Raw genomic sequence first — 21,934 nt, 5'->3', positions numbered from 1 at the left:
TACGGTCCATGGTATTGCAGTTTGACTTGTGTGCCCTACCTTACTTTCTTCGTCCGTTCCCTAGTCCTTACCGAGCGGGCATCTCTGGTCGGTTAGTTCCAGTCGGCTCTGATTGCGCCAGTTGGAGAAGAGCAGTGAGCAGGGGTTTGGTGCATCCTCAGTCGGAGACGCGGGTCAGAGTCGGTAGTAGTGCTTGGGCCAGGCCTTCTGGTCGGAGAGACCGTCCGGAGGCGGGCTAGAGACTGAAGCGAGCCCTCCGGTCGGAGAGGTGGGCCAGAGTCAGAAACGGGCGTTGTTCCTCCTCTACCAGGCCTTTCGGTCGGTGATTGGATCGCCCTTTTGGCCTGTCGTTTAGGTACTTGGGACGGCCCATGAGTTGCGCATTGTTTGCAACGTTGCCTACTGGCCCAAGCCTTTGTTGGGAAGCTGGTTCGTGAGGAACCCTGGGTTTATGAACCTGACACAACCTTTAGTGGACAAAGTTGTTTCATCCTTTGGTAAGCTTTTGATTTGGGAGGAGGACCATTATAATCAGGCCAGAGCTATTGTTAAGGTCCGAGTGACAAGCCGTGATGAGATACCTTGCTTTTTTGTCTTCACTGAGGGTGTTGGTTTTGAATCTGATGGCTGGGCCATGCAATGTGAGATTCTACAGAGCAATATGCTTGGTGCTGGTCCACAGGATGAAGATTTTCCTCCTCCTGATGATGATTTTAACCCCAACCAGTTCATCTAACATGGGTCTGGATAAATGGGACAAGTCCCACCACCACCACCTCCACCTCAGAACCACAAGTTCAGCCCAATCCAGAACTGTTAGGCCCACTTGGTTGGGGTGTATGGCCAGAACAGGCAGAACAGGGCAATCAAGAACAACATCAAGACCCAGAGGAAGAGATTCCTAATCTCAATCCAATTCCTCAGCCTCAGGATATTGATGGTGAGCAAGTTCAGGGCAATCAGGCTGAACAATTAGCTTTTGAAGAAGTTATTCAGGCTGCAGAAGAAGGCTTGGTTGAGATGCCTTTGGATGATGAGGGTCAGGTTATAGCCATGGATGGTTTGATTGACTCTGATGTTGATGATTTGCATCCACCTCTTATAGATGATGCAGAGAATGTGTTTGTCTTTCCTAATCTACAAAATATACCTCAGTTGCAAGCTGTACAAGAAGTTCAAGAAGAGGACCTTCTGGGCTATGTTGGCAATGACCCATCTCTTAACCAACACATGGAAGAAAACCAAGGGGATGATCCTCTGAATGCTGTTGCACAGGAACATGACATTGACAATGCTAATGTTGGACAGGGGCCTGTTGATGCACCTACTGCTGATGAGGCACCTATAGATCAACATCATAATATTCAAGTTGGAATGGTCAAAACTTTGATGCTAGAAATTGATCCTGTCCTTCTAGACAAATATAACAAGCAAGCTCTGTTGTCTGACCCTACCTCTGGAAAGCAGCCCATGAAGCCATTTTTTCAGAACCGTTTGCTTTTGAAAGTTACAACTAGGCTAGTTCAGAAGTTGCTAGTAGTGCCAATACTTTAAGCCCAAGCTCGGCTACTCTCCATTTGTGGGCCAAATACTTTTCAAGCAAGTATCATGGGCTTCCTTTTGTCTCCATCCTTCAGAATGGATGTATTTCTTCACCTTGCTGCTGCTCAAGTATTCCTCAAATGAATGGGCCACCCAATTCCTCAAGTCACCAGCATGGACTCATCTTACTTCTTCCTCATCTGGTACCTTCTTCATCTTTTCTCTTCCTAAAAATAAGCCCTCTGTCACTATCTCTGAATATGCTATTCTATTGATGAAAAGGAATAAGCCTCTTCGGAACACTCCCAATCCCTTGAGGATTCTACATCCAAGTATGTCTTCGAGCCTCCTGTGGATTCACAATCTCAGGCCAACTCTGTTCAACCTGTTCTAGAACTTCAAACCTCCACCCCTTCTCCTGCTCCAAAGAAAGGTATTAAGAGAGGTAAGAAACCTATCATTTCTGAATCAGAAGTTAGACATAGTGATACACTTCATTCACTTAATAAGGTGTTTAAACCATCCATCTACAAAGACAGAAATTATCTCGGCTGTGATACTAAACCTCCTTTGATATCTTCATCTGTAGTGCGTGATCTTGGCACCAGCTTCTGTAAGATGGATCCTAAGAAGCTGACTGAGGACAAACTCCATGCCAAGCCAGCTACTAAGAAAGTTGTGAGCAAGCCAAAAGCAAGAAACACCAAGAAGGTTGCGGACAAGGCTGCTGATGCTGGAGAAGAAGCTAAGGATGAAGGAAAAGCTACAAAAGCAAAAAGATCCAGAAAGGATGCAGTTGAAGAAGCAGCTAGTGATGAGGCAGGCTCTTCTGAGCTGCCAGAGTACGACAAGTGAAACTACTAGGCTCCTTAGCTCTTAGATATCTAAGAAGCTCCTTTTATAGTCTTTTGCTTAATCTATTAATAATAGGTCTTGGAAAGTGTTATGTTGGAATGTTTGAGGTATAAACTCAGACAAGAAATGGAACTCTATTAGGGACAGAATAGTGGAAAGCTCCTATGATGTTGCTTGCTTATAAGATACCAAGTGTGATCACTTTGATCTTAATTTTCTTAAACTCTTTTGTCCTCCCACTTTTGACTGTTTTGACTTCTTACCATCTGTGGGTGCTTCTGGTGGCTCAATCATTCTCTAGAAAAGCTCTTGCTTTCATGGTACTTGTGTCTTCCAGAACTCATATGCAAACACTATGGAATTCTTTTCCCTGCATAATGGTGCACGATGGCTCCTCACTAACATTTATGCTCCATGCACCCCAATGGCAAAAGAGAATTTTTGCAATGGTTTAATCATATCCAAATGCCTAATGACATTGACTGGCTGGTTGTTGGTGATTTTAACCTGTACAGAAAACCTGAGGATAGGAATAAGCCAGATGCAGATGTTGCTAAAATGCTTCTTTTTAACAATGCTATTAGCATGCTGGGTCCAGTTGAGTTACCACTAAAGGGCAAAAGATTTACTTGGTCTAAGCAATTTTCCCCTTTGCTTGAACGTTTGGATTGGTTTTTCACTTTGGCTTGTTAGACCTTAAATTATCCCCATTCCTATGTAACCACTATGAGTATGGAAACCTCTGATCACACACCCTGTCTAATTTCCATTAATACTTCCATTCCTAGAAGTCATATTTTTCGTTTTGAAAATTTTTGGATGTAACATGATGACTTTATCAGCCAAGTTCAGGAAGGCTGGCTGCAGTCAACCCAGCTTCATGATGCAGCTAAAAGCATTACTGCTAAGTTTAAAAATTTGAGAAAAACTTTGAAGGATTGGAGCCACACATTATCAAATTTGAAAGAGACTATTGAAAGAGTTAAGCTTGTTCTTGGCTGACTTAATTTCTTGGAGGAATTCAGAGATCTTTCCCTTGTAGAATGGAACTTTAGAGTCATTTTGGAGGACAATTTAGTTTCTCTTCTTAAATAGCAAAAGTCATACTGGAAGCAAAGAGGCCAAATCAAGTGGGTTACTTTGGGTGATGCTAGCACACATTTCTTTCATGCTCATGCCACTATGAAATACAGAAGAAACTTGATAACCTATTTGGCTAATGACAATGGTGATTTAGTATATGATCATGAATCCAAAGCTGAGTTATTGTGGCAGTCTTTTAAAGAGAGATTGGGAACCTTAAACTTTACTGGAATCTAGTTGGATCTCTTCCAGCACTTTGTTGGTCAGAGAGATCTTTCCCATTTGGTGATGAATTTCACAAAAACTGAGATAGATCAGGTAGTGAAGAATTTACCTTCTTACAAAGCACCTGGTCTAGATGGGTTCAACACTGATTTTCTAAAAAAATATTGACCAATAATTTATGAAGATTTCTATAGACCTTTTGAAGCTTTTCATAAAGGACAAATTTGTCTACAGAGCATTAATGGTTCATACATTACTCTCATTCCTAAGAAGGATGATCCAGAGAAGGTCTCAGATTTTAGGCCCATATCCCTTTTAAACAATTCAATCAAGATCATCACCAAGGTTCTGGCCAATAGATTACAGCTGATTTTGCCTTCTTTGATACATAAGAATCAGCATGGTTTTATTAAGCACAGAGCAATACAAGATTGTCTGGCATGGGCCCTTGAGTATCTTCACATGTGCCATCGGTCAAAAAAGGAGCTAGTAATTTTGAAGCTAGATTTTGAGAAAGCATTTGACAAAGTAGAACATCAGCTTATGTTGCAGATTATGAGAGCAAAGTGTTTCCCAGAGAAGTGGCTACAATGGATGCAACAAATTTTTAGTACAGGTACTTCAGCTGTCCTCCTAAATGGAGTTTCAGGTAAGGTTTTCCACTGCATCAGAGGAGTAAGACAAGGGGATCCTCTTTCACCCTTTTTGTTTGTGTTGGCTGCTAACTTTCTTCAGACTCTTCTAAATGCTTCCTGCTTAGATGTTGATTTAAGACAGCCAATTTCTTTAAGAAATGATCAAGACTTCCCTATCCTACAGTATGCAGATGATACACTCATCTTTATGCAAGGGGACACAAATCAGCAGATTCATCTTTATGCAAGGGATTGATTGATTATATATATCTAACATATAGATACAATTTGGACGAGTATATGATTGTACTCGTCCAAAAGCATAATAACTAACCTAAACTATTAAAACTACTTATACTAACTATAAACTACTTAATCCTCGCTCGCTTGGGAGGAGGCGAGGCGAAGTCGGAGTCGGAGTCATCTTCGGCGTCGGCATCATCCTCGTCCTCGTCCTTCTCCTCTAGGTTCTCCTTCTCGGAGCTCCACAGAGGACTATAATCAGACATCCCGTCGTCGGAGGAGACATTCTCCTCGGAGGAGTGGTGGGAAGGCAATTCATCCTTACTGAATGACGGGTTGCTTGAAAACTTGATGGGGCAGTCCGACATTTTCTTTGTAGATTGGAAGAGAAGGGGGTGATGGATGAACAAGAGGGGTCATTTCAGAGGGCACCGGGCCTGAAGTATATGTAGAGCAGTGGGTACGCGGCTCTTAGGCTTCAAGCGGCGGAAGTAATGGTGATTTGACGCTCTTGGAAGTTGAGGCAATTCAACACTCATGCTGAATTTACCGCCGGTTGAACAAACGCCACTTTAGGGCCGGCGGACAAAATGCATATCCCAGTCGGCCCGGCTTTTCATGCGACAGAGGAAATGCAACCCCTATACCACTGCCGCATCTATCGTTAACCCATCGGTGGTAGAAGTCTGAACTGGCGGTTTTAGTCCTAGGAGGCCTCGCTATCGTTCCAACCGATGGTGCAAGTATCACACCGTCGCTTCTATCAATACAGCAGTGAAAGTGGCGATAGTGATAAGTCAATCTGTAGTAGTGCATGCTAGTGCTGACTTATATGGGCCATGCTACTCGCTACATTTTTGTCTCTACATAAGTCATACACTTAATCATTCATCATATAGTTCCAACCTTTGGCTAATTAAAGTAAGATATAAAAAATGACCAAATAAAATGATAAAAAAAATGCAAACTAAAACAACAAGCTAAGCACAAGACCTATTAAAAGACAACCATTCATACTTGACGAAAAATCTTCATTGTTAGGGTTTCCAGCATATAACATTCACACTTCAATCTTGGTTTGTTATTATCCTTTTGAAGGATGGATCAAAAGTGTGTGCACTATGTATTCAAAGCTACACTATTTCAACTTAACAAAATACACCAAATGATTGCACTTGCTCCCACATAAACTTGAGTTTGCAAATTTGAATCTACTTCTTGTTGCTAAAGCCCAAGAAATAAGTAGCGTCCCTTGGTGATCCTAAACCACATGCAACTTGAACCACACTCCAAATAAAGTGAGTGACATGATAGTAAAAGTAAGTGTTGAATAGTTTCCTTGCTATTACAAAAGTAACTAATTTCAATACTGTCAGTGTTTCGAGTAAACACCAACGAGTAAATTTGTGTTATTGCGCATCTGACACGGATGATGTGCTAAGAAGACACAAGGTTTATACTGATTTGGGCTGAATGTCTCTACATTCAGTTTGTGGCTGTGGCTTGTGTTACTAGCACTAAAAAGTTTATAGTAGGGCTTACAAACAGGCAAGAGAGGGACATGTCCCAAGTCTTTGATGGAAAGATCAAATGGGTGCTGAGAGCTCGGTCGCTGCTCAGCTATGTGTTTGAGGTTTCATGCTAGTGATTCTGCTACGATGCGGTGTGGTGTCTGATACGGTGAACCGATGCCCCTTAGTAGGATGCCTTGCTTTCCTTTCTATAGGCCAAGGGAAAGCACAGGTTACAAGTGGGAGAGGGAAGGAGAATGAGAGGCGAAAGAAGCCCTTCAGGGTCATCGGCCTTTCTCTTCCTCCATGCGGGTCCCGCTGACATGGTAGGTAGCGATAGGGATAGCCCCACGCCAGCGCCTGTCCACTGACACTGCCATACCCTGGCGTTGTCAGCGGGTAGTAACGTCCCGCTCCATCCCAGCAGATGGTGCGGCGAACCAGCGTGCTGGTCAGTGGGCATACAGGGAGTGGGCAGCATAGTGACCACGCGTCCATCACTGTGGGTGATGTGAGTCCCTTGGAATGACATGTTGTGGGGATGGGTCATGCTGAGACGTGACCGCTCCCTGCATGATGCCAGAAGTTTGACCTTGGGTAGTACCTTCTGGCCCATAGTGGTTGGCGGTGGTGTGAGCTTCCATTAGGAAACATGTTTGAGGGATCGGGCGAGGCGGAGCCAGCTCTCAGACATCGAGTGAGGCAGAGCCAGCCCCCAGATATCGGATGAGGCGGAGCCAGCCCTCAGATGTTGGGCGAGGCAGAGCCAGCCCTCAGACATCAGGTGAGGCAGAGCCAACCCTTAGACGTCGAGCGAGACGAAGCCAGCCCTTAGATGTCGAGCGAGGCAGAGCTAGCCCTCGGGGGTCGGGCGAGGCGAAGCCAACCCTCGGGGGTTGGACAAGGCGGAGCCAACCCTCAGACGTCGGGGGAGGCAGAGCCATCCCTTGGGGTCGGACAAGGCGGAGCCAACCCTTGGGGGTCGGGTGAGGCAGAGCCCGCGGCCTCAGTGTCCACCGAGGCAGAGCCAACCCTCGGGGGTCGAACAAGGTGAAGCCCAAGGCCTCGGTGGTCGGACGAGGTAGAGCCCAGCAAGAGGTGTAGTCGTGCTCTTGTCTATTCGAATGAATCAACGTTGATGGTTATTAGCTCCTCCTCTTTGGGTACTCTAGTATTGGTCCCCGACAGTAGCCCCCAAGCCCTCGGGTGATTCGAGTAGAATTGCCTGGGGGATTTTTTGACTTGCCAGTGGGTGCGCATGAGTGCACCCTGTGGGTGTAGCCCCTAAGCCCCTAGGTGATTCGAGTAGAATTGCTTGGGGGATTTTTTGACTTGCCAGTGGGTGCACGCGAGCGCACCTAGTGGGTGTAGCCCCTGAGCTCTTGGTGATTCGGGTAGAATCGCCTAGGGGGTTTTGACCTGCTAGTGGGTGCGCACGAGCGCACCTAGTGGGTGTAGCCCCCGATCCTACGGAGGGGTAGAATACTCCTTCGGAGGTTTTTCTCGAAAGAGAGGACTCTGAAGGCCCTGGCCTTCCTTTGTCGCCCACGGCGTGTCCTGGGGAACGGTGATTCCCTCTTGCCGAGGTTAGACCCTTTGCGGGTATGGCCGTGAGATTTGGTGGTTCGTTAGCTGGATAGTTCGATTGGGGTCCCAGCATCCTGTTCACGGGGATCCAGCTAGGGTCAGCCTGGCTGAGACTCGATCATGGGCCGAGATGCCCGTGGTGCTCGTGCGCCTGGGTACTGGCTGCTTGCAGGACCCATCCCTTATCATAGGGGTGCTTGGAGCAACTATCGAACCTGTTGATGGGCCAACCATTGAACTCCTGGGCCTAGACGGGCCGTAGAGGCATTTTTGATCTGTATTAACGAGTCCTAGTCCACCCAGGGAGATAAAACGTTCGGTGAGTCTTCCAAAGGAAAGGATAGGGATTGCATGCGCATATCCCGTGGCATGATGTTGTGGCAGATCGTGGTAGGCACAGAGATTTAGGCGGACGGTTGGTTTCCTCGCATCCGTCACCCCTATAAAACCAAAGGGTTCACCCCCAGGGTTTCATACCTTGCCTCCTTGCCTTCGCATCTATAGCCTCCGCCGCCAATCGCCTAGGCTTCTTGCATCCGTGTCTCAGCCGCCGTCGAGCTCGCATCCACCCATCCCCATCTTCTAATGGATCCGTGGTGCCGCTCTGACATCACCTTCTAGTGCTTGGAGGGCCTTGACCACTGCGGTCTTCTCTATGCGCGGACCACGGCCGAGGAGTGGCTGCAGCCCAGCGAGGAGGACATGCCGTCACCGCCCGATGGCTATGTCATCTTGTTCGCGCACTTCCATGAGCGGGGTTTTGCTACCCCTGCTCACAGATTTCTTTGAGGGCTGCTGCACTACTACTAGATCGAGTTGCAGCAGCTCAATCCCAATGGAATCCAACACATGGCGGTGTTCATCACCCTGTGTGAGGGATTCCTAGGGATTAGTCCCCACTTTGATCTATGGTGGCACTTCTTCACCATCACCCTCCAGAAGAAGAGGGAGAAGAAGCTAGAGCTAAACACGCCGATGGGATGCGCTGGCATCCACCTCAGGAACAACTAGGTCGATGAGTACCCATCGATGTGTCTGTCGATCTCCAACAAGGGGTAGCATTCGCATTGGTTTTATCTCAAGAACAACGCAGCCCCCCCCTGCCGGAGTTCACCAAGCGCCTAATCAAAGAGGCCACGGATTTGTGGAGGAAGTGGGTGTCTTGGAGAAGGACAAGAAGAAGATCCAGGACCACCTCGTGGCCCTCTGCATCCTGAAGGAGAGGGGCCTGAAGGGGTCGGGCATCATCAGGGCCTACCACATGAGGAGGGTGGCACCACTGATGAGGCGTGCGCTTCTGTTGTACATGATGGCGCTCGAGGAGCACTTTCCACACGAGGAGCACTTTCCTCCTCCAAAGTCATGCAGCGCATCAAGGAGGCGATGGAGCCTTCAAAGGACGACGTGGGTGCTCCCCTTGATTTTGTGCACCCAGTGCTGGGGCACCCTCCAATGCGGTCGGAACCGGGCTACATCGTCTTTGTAAGTTTCCTTTCCTCATGCCTCCTCTCCAAGCACTAGAAGGGGGGACCAGCTGAGGAACCTCATCCTTATAGATCACCTAGCTCTGCTACCGAGGGATCCATCCATGAGGGCGGCGAATCACGCCGAGGTCGAGCAGTAGAGGAAGGCGAAGGAGGATGAGAGGAAGAAGAGGCAGCAGAAACTATGGGCACGGGAGCAAGGGGAGGACACTGACAGCGACGACAACGATGATGAGGAAGACAATGATGAGGCAGTTGATGACATCGAGCATGATGACCTAGAGAGCGAGGATGTCCTAATAGGTATCCATTCATCCTTGCAGGGGTCAGGGCCCTTCCAATTCCATGGAGGGGAAGATGCATCTGTGAGGCCAGTGGAGATGGGCTAGACCATTGGCCTACCCTAGGAGCTAGTAGCGGTGGGTGGATCTGCCGCTATGCCCAAGGTGCCAGCGGAGGAGGGTGGCTCTACCGCCGAGCCCCAAGATGCAAGGGGAGCGATCCCCTCTGCCCGGGAGTAGGGGGCAAGCTCAAAATGGCCCCGCCCCAAGGAGGTGGAGCAGGGGTCTAGGGGTTCACCCCCCAAACTTGCCTGCCGCCCAATAATGCCGATGTAAGTCACCAGCTCCTCTGTTTTTCTTAGTTTTTCTCTATTTTCATCATGACTCATGCTTCTTTCTTACTGCGTCTTGAGGCGGCGTAATGTTTTGGTGCTGGTGCCAAAGAAGAGCGTCACCCTCTGAGTGGGGCGGCAACCATTGGTTGGCGTCGCGCCTATTTTGGGCGGGAGCAATGCCGTTGTGGCTGCCTCACTAGCCAGCCATGCGCTGCCCATGGTGGTGCCTGTGCCCTCGGTGGGACAAGCGGGTGCTAGGGCTTGAGGGACTCCCTTAGAGGACACTGAGCAGCCAACAACGGAGGTGATACCGCTGTCGACGACAGGGTAGACGGAGCTGCTGGCTACGCTTGTGGCGACGACCGCAGTGGGCGCAACGTAGTCGGACGAGGCCCCGCTGATGCAGGCAGAGGTGGTGGTGGCTATGATGGGTGGGCCACAGACGGATGCTACCATGGTGGCACCTAAGGCAGCGGTGCGACCCGTGCCATCGATGGCCCAAGCGACGACGCCCGACGTGGGCCGAACAGAGGGGGACATGGCCGAGGGGTCCCTGAACATCGTGGTGGTGCCAGAGAGGACTAGCGGGGAATCGTCCCTAGACCTGACATCAGGAGACAGCCACTCGCCCGCACGGGGCAAGCCTCTTCTCCGGTGGACAAATCTGCAGGACCTGATGTCGACACTCTTTACCCTCGATAATGCCGCCGAGAGCATGGAGAGGGAGAGCCTCGACGTCGGGATTGCGGCCACGCTGGAAGCCTTGGACCATGCTAGGGGCACCCTACGTGAAGTCATCATTCCCACTAACTGGGTATTTGCTTGATCTTGCCTATCACCATCTTCTTTCTTTATGTATTTTTCGTGTTCTGACTATCCTCTCCTTTCAGTCCCTTATCGCTTGCAGCCAGGAGAAATCTTGGTTCCTTCATGAGTAGAAGGAGAACTGGGACCGCCTCGCCAAAGAGGCGTGGCTGCGCGGGGATGTGACCGCCTAGCTCATTGCTGCCCAACAGAGGGTGGCTAAGTTGACTCCCCTTGCTGAGGAGGCAGACAGTCTCCGACTGCGGGAGGCCAAGGTCCATCGATATGCGGATGAGGCCGAGAGGGCGTTTGAGGCCCATCGGTGAGGTCACGACATGATGACGAGGAGGCCACCAAAGTCAGGAGGGAGCGAGATGAGCTACTCTAGAGGGATGCCGAGACCAGCCAGTGGATCCTTGACCTTCTGGCCGAGGTTGAGAGGGAGCGAGAGCTAAAGCTAGGAGCCAAGGAGAAGCTTATGGCCCTAGAGAGGAGGGCGAGTCTAGATGTCAAGGAGGTCGCCCGGCTGCGCAAGGAATGGGACAAGCTACTCCAAACCCCAGAGAGGCTCTGCTCGGAGCATGGCACAGCCCACGAGGAGCGCGACCAGGCTATCTGAGGGCTCGATGACGTGCAGCAAAAGATTGACTCCCTCTAGGCCTAGCTTGGAACCACGACAACCTAGAGGGTGGAGGCCGAGGGCATCTCTACTGGGATGGTTGTGGACCTCACCGAGGCGAGGAGGAACCTTCAGGCAGAGGGCGACGAGCTCGGTATCCTGAGCGCCGCCCTCAAAGTGGTCTGTGATGACTTGAAGGTGGTGCGGTTGGAGGGGACCAGTTCACTCATGGCCCGTGCCATCGAGATCATGGTGCGGGTGTGCTAGCTCGAGAGGGACGCCCATCGCACTAGGGTCAACCAAGCCTTCACGATTGCTCGTTCTCATTACATGGACAACATCGACCTAGAGACGATGAGCCTCGGCTTTGCTCCTAGCTATGAAGCCCATGAGCTGGTTGAGATAGAGATGGCAGTGGCTCCTCTTTCGTAGGACCTGGCGAACAGAATGGAAGACATAGTTCTCCCCTAGAGGGGCTAGTTAGTCAAGTAGGTTGGATGATCATCATTGTAATCAGCGGACAAGTGCCGACCCTTGTGTATCATAAAAACAAGGTCGTTATTTTGTTTCATTTGATTGAACTTGTTTTCGTCCCTTTTTGTATGCGAAAAGAGGCTTATGCACTCTGACCCTTCTGTACGTTAAGATCGTAGGGCCCAAGGTGTAGGAGGGAAACTCTATTTACGCTGGTGAACAAAGATACTGTAGCCACTGAGGTGTAGATTTCTTGCAGTCCGACTAGGCCTATTTAGTTGTTTGTTTCCGCAGTCCTTGCCACTAGGTTTAATGTGAGGAAGAGGCCAGGCACAGCGACTGTTTCAAAAAAGGGTGTATTTATACCCTTATTAGCCCCCGAGTGAGATTCGACCCCTTGCCATTGCTGGGGTCGGATGTCACTGAAGATCAGGGAGAGGATAGCGAAACTAGTGGGAGAAAGCATCTCTTATACTCGCACGTACCCCCTCCCTAGGATATGAGCTATCGTTCTATGACCGCATGTTAGGTCTCATTGCAAGTCCAACTTTCCTCGAGCCCCGCGCATAGCAAGTGTTCAGTCGAGGGTTGGTTCATCTTTGTTATTGTCACCCTATCTGAGGTTTCCACAACTGAAAGGGGTTGAGCTAACGTCACTCGTCCTGATGGCTCGAGTGATGCGCTCGGTGAGCTCATTAATGGGCATGTTCGAGTGGAATTCGGGTTCGTCATTCATGACAGGGTTGGTAAGGCCCTCATGTGGCATTCCACTATTCCTTAACCTGCCTTCCGATAGATGCCCCCTCAATGGGGACCCTATGGGCTCAGCTGGGGGTTAGGATCGAATGAGAAGGTTGAGATGACCCTGTCTGCTTTTAGGCGGGGCAGGCAAAGGCCACGGGGGCTCATCTACGTTTTCTCCCCTGGCTCTTGTTCGATGCGAGGCAACCTCAGGCCCACCGTGGGATAGCCTTCAAACCCCGGTCTCCTGATTTAGGGTCGGGCGGCTTGAGCCCCCGAGCCCTGTGGGTCTCGGTAGGGGTCGGCCATGTTTCATGCATCACCCCATCCTCGGTTTTCGTAACTGGAGGGGCTGAGCTAACAACGTTTGCCTCGATGGCTCAAGTGTCACGCTTAGTGAGCTTGCTAATGGGCATGTTCTAGTGGAATCTGGGTCCATCATCTGCTGATGGGGTCGGCACATCCCTCGTGTTGCATTCCACTACTTCTTAACCCGCCTCCCAGCAGATGCCCGAGCTGTTCGATAGGCTCGGGTGGCCTGTTGGTCTCTTCTCGATGGAGATTCTATGGGCTTGGCTTAAGGTTAGAATCAAATGAGAAAAGTCAAGATGTCCCTGTCCGCTTCTGAGCGGGGTCGAGCAAGGCCGCTGGGGCTCATCTTGGTTTTTCTCCCCTGGCTCTATTCGACGCGAGGTGGCCTCGAGCCCTTCGCAGGCCGACCTTCGAACCTCAGTCAGTCGCCGCTCATATCAAATGAGACGACTACCACTTCGTGATATGACACGAAGCCTTGTGATGTAGCCATTGCATATGCGATGCTTGGGTATATGGGATGAATGTATGAATTATGAATGAATGTATGAATGCATGCATGTGAATGGATGAATGAATGATCATGCAATGGAAAAGAAAACGTGGGGGTCGATAAAGTTACCTCAATGGCTCGAGTGACAGGTTCGGGGAGCTCTTACCGGATATGTCCGTGTGGGGTCCGGGCCTGACATTCTTGATGGAGCCAGCGCAACCTGCATGGGGCATCCCACTATTCCCTATCTGTCTCTCGACAGCAGCCTGAGTCATTCAATCGACTTGGGTGACCTGCCAGCCTCTCCTCGATGGAGATTCCATAGGTGGGCCCCTCTAAACCCTTCTTGAGAAGGTGGAGGCTAAAGCTCGAGGTGTGAAGACAAAAACTCTGATCATGCGGGTTAGCAAAAACACAGTAGCCGCTGGGGCGTAGGGTCCTAGTGGTCCAACCAAGTTTACTCAAAGTTTGTGCCTGCACATCATGCCTCTAGTTTTTCAACGTAAGGAGGGGTTGGGCAAAGAGAATGTCTACCAAATAGACACTCTCGCCAGCCCCCGAGTGATGTCCAACCCCCAGCCATTGCTGGGTCGAAGGCCCGATAGCGAAATTAATGCGTAAAGTAAGGGTGCTTGTCTCTCGGTAGTGACCTTGAGCTATTGATCGACCTAGGCACTGGTTTTATCTCGATGGTAAGAGTGATGGGTTGAAGGGTCGAGATGGCGGACTAGAGGGGGGGTGAATAGTCTTTTCTAAAATTAATCGCGTCGGCTAACCGATATAAGTGCGGAATAAAAATAATCAGTCTAGCCAAGACTACACCCCTCTATATATGTTCACTAGCACCTTGCAAAGATACTAATTATGCAACTAAGGTGCTGGGCTAGCTAGAGCTCTCCTAACCAATTCTAGGAGTAAGGTCACACAAACCTATGCCACTAGTACTTTAAGCAACAAGGGAGCTCCTACACATGCTAGTAAGCAAAAGCACAAAGCCAACTAAGCTCACTAGCAAAGCTCAATAACAAGGCAACCAATGCCTAATTAGAGAGCGCAAATACTTAGCTACACAAGCTAGAAGGTAACTAGTGAGCTACACAAGCTAACTAATTACAAGAGCAACTACACAAGCACAAAGTATGTGAAAGTAATTACAAGCTTGTGTAAGGGGGTTGCAAACCAACGGGAAGAACAAAGTTGACACGATGATTTTTCTCCCGAGGTTCACGTGTTTGCCAACACGCTAGTCCCCGTTGAGACAAGCTTCAAGGTTGCCGCCGGTCCTCTTGCTAGTGGTGACTCACAAGTCACACTCTCCCACGTGGAGTGCTTACCACAAGCTCTAGCACTTGACCCGGCCGGACCACTTGTCGCCCTTCGTGTCTCGCTTTACTAGAGTTGCTCTTCGCGGCTCCCGCGGGGCGAGCACAATGCCCCTCACAAGCACTTCTCCGGAGCGCCGCACAAGCTTCTTGCGCGCTTCGACGGAGACCACCACCAAGCCGTCTAGGAGGTGGCAACCTCCAAGAGTAACAAGCACCACCGGCTTGCAACTCGATCACCTAGTGCCACTCGATGCAACCTCACGATGCAATCGCACTAGAATCGCTCACTCACACAATCGAATGATCACTATCAAGTATATGTGTGATGGAGGGCTCCCAAGCACTCACAAGCATGGACACTAAGTCCCTTGAGGTGCTCCGCTTACGGCCCAAGGCCGGCCATGGCCTCTATTTATAACCCCATGGGCAAATAGAGCCGTTACCCCTTCACTGGGCAAAACTCGGGCCGACCGGACGCTCCGATCCGATCGACCGGACGCTGGACCTCAGCGTTCGGTCACGCGATACTCGCCACGTGTCCCCTGCGTTCAACGGTCATCTTCCGATCCCAACGGTCATCTGCTGACCGGACGCAGCACTTCAACTGACCGGATGCTGGACCCTCAGCGTCCGGTCGTTTCCAGTAAGCTCCCGAGCATGACCGGACGCGTCCGGTCAACTCGGCCGGACACAGCCCAGCGTCCGATGCTTAACCCTAAGCACTGTGCCGACCGACAGCCTGACCGGACGCACCACTTCAGCGTCCGGTCGTTTCGGACTCAGCGTCCGGTCACTGTTAAATAGTGAGACCGAATTCCTTTCTCCTCTATCTTCTTCACCCTTGGTCCAATGAGCTAACCACCAAGAATTTGCATCCGGCGCAGTAGAAAATAGGCATTCCATTTTCCCGAAAGCGCCGAATCCCACCGAGCAAGCTCGGCGGGAGGGAGAGAGGGACCCAAAACCCATCTCACCCCTACAAACACCACCTCCTTTGTAAATGTGCCAACACCACCAAGTGTACACCACCATGTGTATGTGTGTTAGCATTTCACAATCATTTCCCAAAGGATGTTAGCCACTCAACTTGCCACGCCACTCGATCCTAGCGACAATGCAAAGTTAGATCACTCGAGTGGCACTAGATGACCGATATGCAAACAAGTTTGCCCCTCTTGATAGTACGGCCATCTATCCTAAACCCGGTCATAAACTTCTCTACACACCTATGACCGGTGAAATGAAATGCCCTAGGTTATACCTTTGCCTTGCGCATTCCATTCCATCTCCTCCAATGTCGATGCAACACATGCACCAACACGATCAACAATGATATGATCCACTTCATATCATCACATGATCATATTGGTTCATCGATCTTGACTTCACTTGCTCTTCACCGTTGCCATCGTCCATCGGCGCCAAGTCTTGCTCAAGCTTCACCGCCACGCGGTCCATCACTCCAAAGCCTTTGACTTGCCCTTCACGCTTGCAACCGGTCCATCAAGCCAAGTCTTGTCTTGATCTTCTCCACCTTGATCACATGACTCAATGTCATGTCTCATGTGCATTTAAGCTCCTTCATCATCACATGTGTGAGCTTTGCAACATCTCCAAGCCATTTTCACCTTCATGGCATATGTTGCTCACACACATGTACCTGTGGACTAATCACCTGTGTATCTCACATAAACACAATTAGTCCACCTAAGTTGTCACTCAATTACCAAAACCAAACAAGGACCTTTCATGGGTTCAGGAAGCCTTTACCAGATATGAGAAGGATCCATGTCCATCGTTCATGATGAGGTTGGCATAACCCATGTGGGGCATCCCTCTGTTCCTGACCCATTTCTCAGTAGTGGCCAAGCCATCCGGTCAACTTGTATTACCCGCTGAGATAAGACTTTCCTACGGAGATAAAGGATGAGAACATCCTAGGCAAGAATTTAGTTAGGCAGATAAGCCAGGCGAAGAAACTTGTGACAAATGGACAAGCTCTTGAATTTCAGTATAGCAAATGGCTTCTTAGCTCTTCTCCCCTTTTTGTATAAAAAGTTAATGCATTCAGACCCTTTCTGTCTTTAAGGTCATAAAAGCTTGGAGTGCGGGTGAGCCAATTCTGATCACGCTAGTGAGCAAAGACACCATAGCTGCTGGGGCGTAGGTTTCCCATAGTCCGACCAGTTATACTTAGAGCTTGTTCCCATAAACCTAGCTCGAAGGTCTTAACGTAAAAAAGGGGGCAGGCACAGAGAATGTTTGCCAGATACATATGCTCATATCAGCCCCCGAGTGAGGCTCAACCCCTTACCATTGCTGGGGTCGGAGGTCATGAAAGATCAAGGAGTTTGATAACAAAAACTAATAAGAGAAAGTGTGCGTTTATTAGGGGTAAAAGCGACGTAGCTGCTCGATGTTCTAGGTGTTGATGAAGACTTCGTCGTCGATGGTCTTGAGCTTGTAGGTGCCTAGACGGAGCACCTCCACAACTATGTATGGTCTCTCCCATGACGGGGAGAGCTTTGCGGTGGTCCTTGTTACTCTAGATGAGGCAGAGGACCAGGTCCCCGATGTTGAAGGCCCGTCCTCGTACTCGATGGCTGTGGTACCGTCGCAACACCTACTGGTATTTGGCCGAGTGGAGGAGGGCAACATCACGCGCTTTTGTCCAGCTGGTCCATGTCATCCTTGAGGGAGGCCTCGGCTCCTTGTTCATCGTACTTCCTGATCCTTGGCGATCCATAGTCAAGGTCGGTCAGGAGGATGGCCATGAAATCGTAGACCATGAAGAAGGGTGTGTAGCCGGTGGCTCGACTAGGGGTCGTCCTCAGGCTCTAGAGTACTGTGGGAAGCTCAGTGACCCACCGTGCACCAAACTTGTTCAACCGATTGAAGATCCTAGGATTGAGGCCCTGTAGGACCATGCCATTTGTGCGCTCGACCTGCCCGTTTGTTCGGGGGTGCACGACGGTGGCCCAATCAACCCGGATGTGGTATTCATCGTAGAATCAGAGGAACTTCTTTCCAGTGAACTGTGTGCCATTTTCCATGATGATGGAGTTCGGGACTCCAAAGCGATGGATGATGTCGAGGAAGAATAGCATGGCTTGCTCGGACTTGATCACGAAGATCGGTCGAGCTTCTATCTACTTTGTAAACTTGTCTATGGTGACAAGCAAGTGGGTGTAACCTCCAAGCACCCTCTTGAGAGGTCTGACCAGAACGTGCCCCCAGACCACGAATGGCCACATGATGGGGATCATTTGGAGCGCTTGGGCTAGGAGGTGAGTCTACCGAGCGTAGTACTGACACCCTTCATAGGTGCGCACGATCTGCTTGGCGTAGGCTACAATAGTTGGCTAGTAGAAGCCTTGTCGGAACGTGTTTCCTACTAGGGTTCTAGGCATGGCATGGTGACCACAGACCTCACCGTGGATATCGCTCAGCAAACGCTTCCCCTGTTCGACGGGGATGCAGCGCTATAAGATCTTGGTGTGGCTCCGCTTGTAGAGTTCACCCTCCATAAGGATGAAGGACTTGGCACGATGTGCGAGCCATTGAGCCTCCATCTTGTCCATTGGCAGCATGTCACGGAGGAGGTAGTCAAGGTAGAGCGTCCTCCAATCAACCAGAGGATCGGGCTCTATCGCTGGGTCCTCTTTGAGCTCCATGACTTCGGGGCCGGATGGAGCCAACGGTTGGTCAACCCTCAAGCCTAGAATGGGTGGACCATCACCAGCTTTTTTCGACCCCTCATATCGAACCAAGGGCTTATGCTGATCGTTGGCCAAGATGCCCATCGGCACCGGCTCTCGACCGAACACCGCTTTTGCTAGTGCGTCAGTCGCCTCGTTGAGATGCCTTAGGATGTGATTGAGCTCGAGGCCATCGAACTTGTCCTCCAGCTGGCGGACTTCTTGGTAGTACGCAGCCATCTTGGCGTCGTGGTAGCTTGACTCCTTCATGACTCGGTCGATGACCAGCTGGGAGTCGCCCCTAACATCGAGGCATCGGATGCCCAACTCGATGGCGATGCATAGGCCATTGATGAGCACCTCATATTCGGCCACATTGTTGGAGGAGGGGAAATAAAGACGAACCATGTACCTCATGCATACCCCAAGGGGTGACACAAAGACCAGCCCTACGCCGGCGCCTTTCTTCATCAGCGATCCATCAAAGTACATCGTCCAGTACTCTTGGTCGATGACCGCTGGTGGCATTTGGACCTCGGTCCACTCTGCTATGAAATCAGCCAACACCTGGGACTTGATGGCCATTTAGGAGGCATACGCAATGCCCTGACCCATCAGCTCGAGTGCCCACTTCACCATTCTTCCTGTGGCATCTTGGTTTTGGACGACCTCGCTGAGGGGGAAGGACGTCATGACTGTCACCGGATGTGACTCGAAGTAGTGGTGTAGCTTCCTGTTGGTGATGAGGATGGTGTACAAGGGCTTCTGGATTTGAGGGTAGTTGGTCTTAGAGTCGGATAGGACCTCGCTAATAAAGTACACAAGACACTGCACTTTGAGGGCATGCCCCTCTTCTTCTCGCTCCACTACCAGGGCTGCGCTGACCACTTACGTGGTGGCCACAATGTAGAGCAAAAGGGGTTCCCATCGGTAGGAGGAACCAAGATCGGGGCCTTCGTTAGAAGTTGCTTGACCATGTCAAGTGCCTCTTGGGCCTCAGACATCCATTCAAAGTGGTCGACCTTCTTCAGAAGTTGATAAAGGGGGAGACCTCATTCACCGAGGCGCGAGATGAAGCGGTTGAGCGCGGTGAGGCACCCTATAACTCGTTGTATCCCCTTTATGTTCTGAATTGGGTCCATCTTTGTGATGGCTGAGATCTTCTCCGGGTTGGCTTCGATGCCACACTCGGAGATGATGAAACCAAGCAGCATGCCCCTCGGGACCCTAAAAACACACTTCTCGGGATTGAGTTTGATGCCGTTCGCTCAGAGTTTTGTGAAGGTCTGCTCAAGATCGGCTATGAGCTGGTCATCCCGTTTGGACTTGACCACGATGTCATCCATGTAGGCCTCAATGGTCCACCAATGAGGTCCCCAAAACATTTGAGCATACAACGCTGGTATGTGGCCCCAACGTTCTTCAGACCGAACGACATTGTGACGTAGCAGAATGATCCAAAGAGGGTGATGAAAGATGTCATGAGCTGGTCGAACTCTTTCATCATGATTTGATGGTACCCGAAGTACGCATCAAGGAAGCAGAGGGTTTCGCACCCTGAGGTAGAGTCGACTATTTGGTCTATGCGCGGCAAAGGAAATGGATCCTTTGGGCACGCTTTGTTGAGACCCGTGTAGTCAACACACATCCTCCATTTCCCACTCTTCTTTCGTACAAGAACGGGATTGGCTAACCAGTCTGGGTGGTACACTTCCTTGATGAATCCGGCCACCAAAAGCTTTGCGATCTCCTCGCCGATGGTCCTGTGTTTCCCCTCGTCAAAGCGACGCAGGCACTGCTTCACCGGCTTGGGGCCTATGTGGATCTTTAAGGCATGCTCGGTGACTTCCCTTGGAATGCCTGGCATGTCCGAGGGTTTCCACACAAAGATGTCTTTGTTGGCACGGAGAAAGTCGACGAGAGCGCTTTCGTATTTAGAGGAAAGCGTGGTGCCAATGCACACACCTTGCCCTCGGGGCTACCAGTATCTATGAGAACCTCCTTGGAGCCCTCCGCTGGCTTGAAAGACCCGGTTGACCTCTTGGGGTCGGGTGCTTCTTCGGTGACCTCCTTCCTCATGGCCGCGAGCTCTCCAGAGGCGACAATTTCCATGGCGTGATCGCAGCACTCGACCTCGCACTCGTAGGCACACTAGAAGGAGGTGTCGACGGTGATGACCTCGCTGGGCCCCGACATCTTCAGCTTGAGGTAGGTGTAGTTGTGGATGGCCATGAACTTCGCGTAGCACGGTCGTCGCAGGATGGCATGGTAGGTTCCGTGGAACCCAACCACTTCGAAGGTAAGGGTCTCCATCCTATAGTCAGTGTTTTCCTAAACGCTAAACGGTAAACAGTCGGTCACCTACCATTTAGCCATTATTCGGGCAAAACGTCCCATTAAACGGGCTAAACGGCCAATTAAACGGGGGTAAACGGGTGATTAAACAGAAACGGCGCACCACCGTATAGCGTTTATATGGTGTTTAAATGGGCTAAACGATCGTTTAGGTGAACAGTGCCTATAGTTGGATGGACCCCTGAAGGTGATGGGCAGATCGATCTACCCAAGTGACATGGCCTGCTTTCCAAGCACAATGCAATGGAAAGGCGCTCCGGTTGGTCGGATGCGCGCTCGGTCAACACCCATAGCGTCGAGCATCTTGGTGTACATGATGTTGAGGCCGCTGCCTCCATCCATCAGTACCTTGGTGAGCTGCTTCGTACTGATGATCGGGTCAACTACAAGTGGGTATCTCCCTAGTTGCGGGATGCTTTCTAGGTGGTCGGCCTGGTCGAAGGTTATGGCGGACTCTGACCACCGGAGGAAGGTAGGCATGGCCGGTTCGGTCGTATAGACCTCGTGGTGTGCGACCTTCTACCGGTGCTTGGAGTCATAGGCCGCCGACCCTCCGAAGATCATGAGGCAGCCATCCGGTGTCAAAAAGCCATCATCCTTCCCCTCGACGTCATCAGTGGTCGAGTCGGGGTCCTTCCCATTCTCCCCTTTGTTGGAGCCTCTGGACAAGAACTGCTTCATGAGGCCACAGTCCTTGTACAGATGCTTGACGGGGAAAGCATGGTTCGGGCATAGCCCCTCGAGCAGCTTCTCAAAGTGGTTCAGAGTAACCTCCATGGGCTTCCGACCACCCCTTTGGTCGGCAGCGGCCACGAGTGAGCCCTTGCACTACTATTTGTTCTTCTTCTTGGTGGGACAATTGGAGGCGCCTTCGCCAGCGTCCTCGTCCCACCTCGCCTTGCCCTTGAGGCGGTCGAAGATCGCTCTGACCGCTTCTTTGCCTGAGGCATGGCTGGTGGCGATGTCGAGAAGCTCCTTAGTGGTTTATGGGCCCTTACATCCTAGCTTGTGAACCAGGGACTCACAGGTGGTCCTAGATAGGAAAGCTCCTATAACGTTGGCGTCGGCGACGTTAGGTAGCTCGTTGCACTATCGGGAGAAGCATCGGATGTACCCACAAAGGGTTTCTCTAGCCTTCTGTCGGTAGTTCTTGAGGTCCCATGGGTTCCCAGGGCGCTTGTATGTGCCCTGGAAGTTCCCCACGAAGATCTCCTTCAGGTTCGCCCAACTTTGGATTCTGTTGGACGGAAGGTGTTCCAACCATGTTCATGTCAAATTGGCCAAGAACAATGGAAGGATGCGGATAATAAAATCATCATTATCCGCACCACC

The 21,934-nt window shown here is 50.6% G+C and overlaps 1 protein-coding gene across 1 annotated transcript; it reads right to left on the bottom strand.

The window, feature by feature from the left end:
• Nucleotides 1-18,031: 18,031 nt before the first annotated feature.
• On the bottom strand, nucleotides 18,032-18,487 carry LOC136525675 (uncharacterized). Its single transcript, XM_066518582.1, has one exon. The coding sequence runs from the start codon at nucleotides 18,485-18,487 to the stop codon at nucleotides 18,032-18,034; it is 456 nt and encodes a 151-aa protein (XP_066374679.1).
• Between the last annotated feature and the right edge of the window lie 3,447 nt (nucleotides 18,488-21,934).

This window comes from Miscanthus floridulus, chromosome 19, assembly GCF_019320115.1.
Source record: "Miscanthus floridulus cultivar M001 chromosome 19, ASM1932011v1, whole genome shotgun sequence".
Taxonomy (NCBI): Eukaryota; Viridiplantae; Streptophyta; class Magnoliopsida; order Poales; family Poaceae; genus Miscanthus; species Miscanthus floridulus.
The sequence above is the reverse complement of the archived record's forward strand: the minus strand, read 5'-3'. Positions and strand labels throughout refer to the sequence as shown.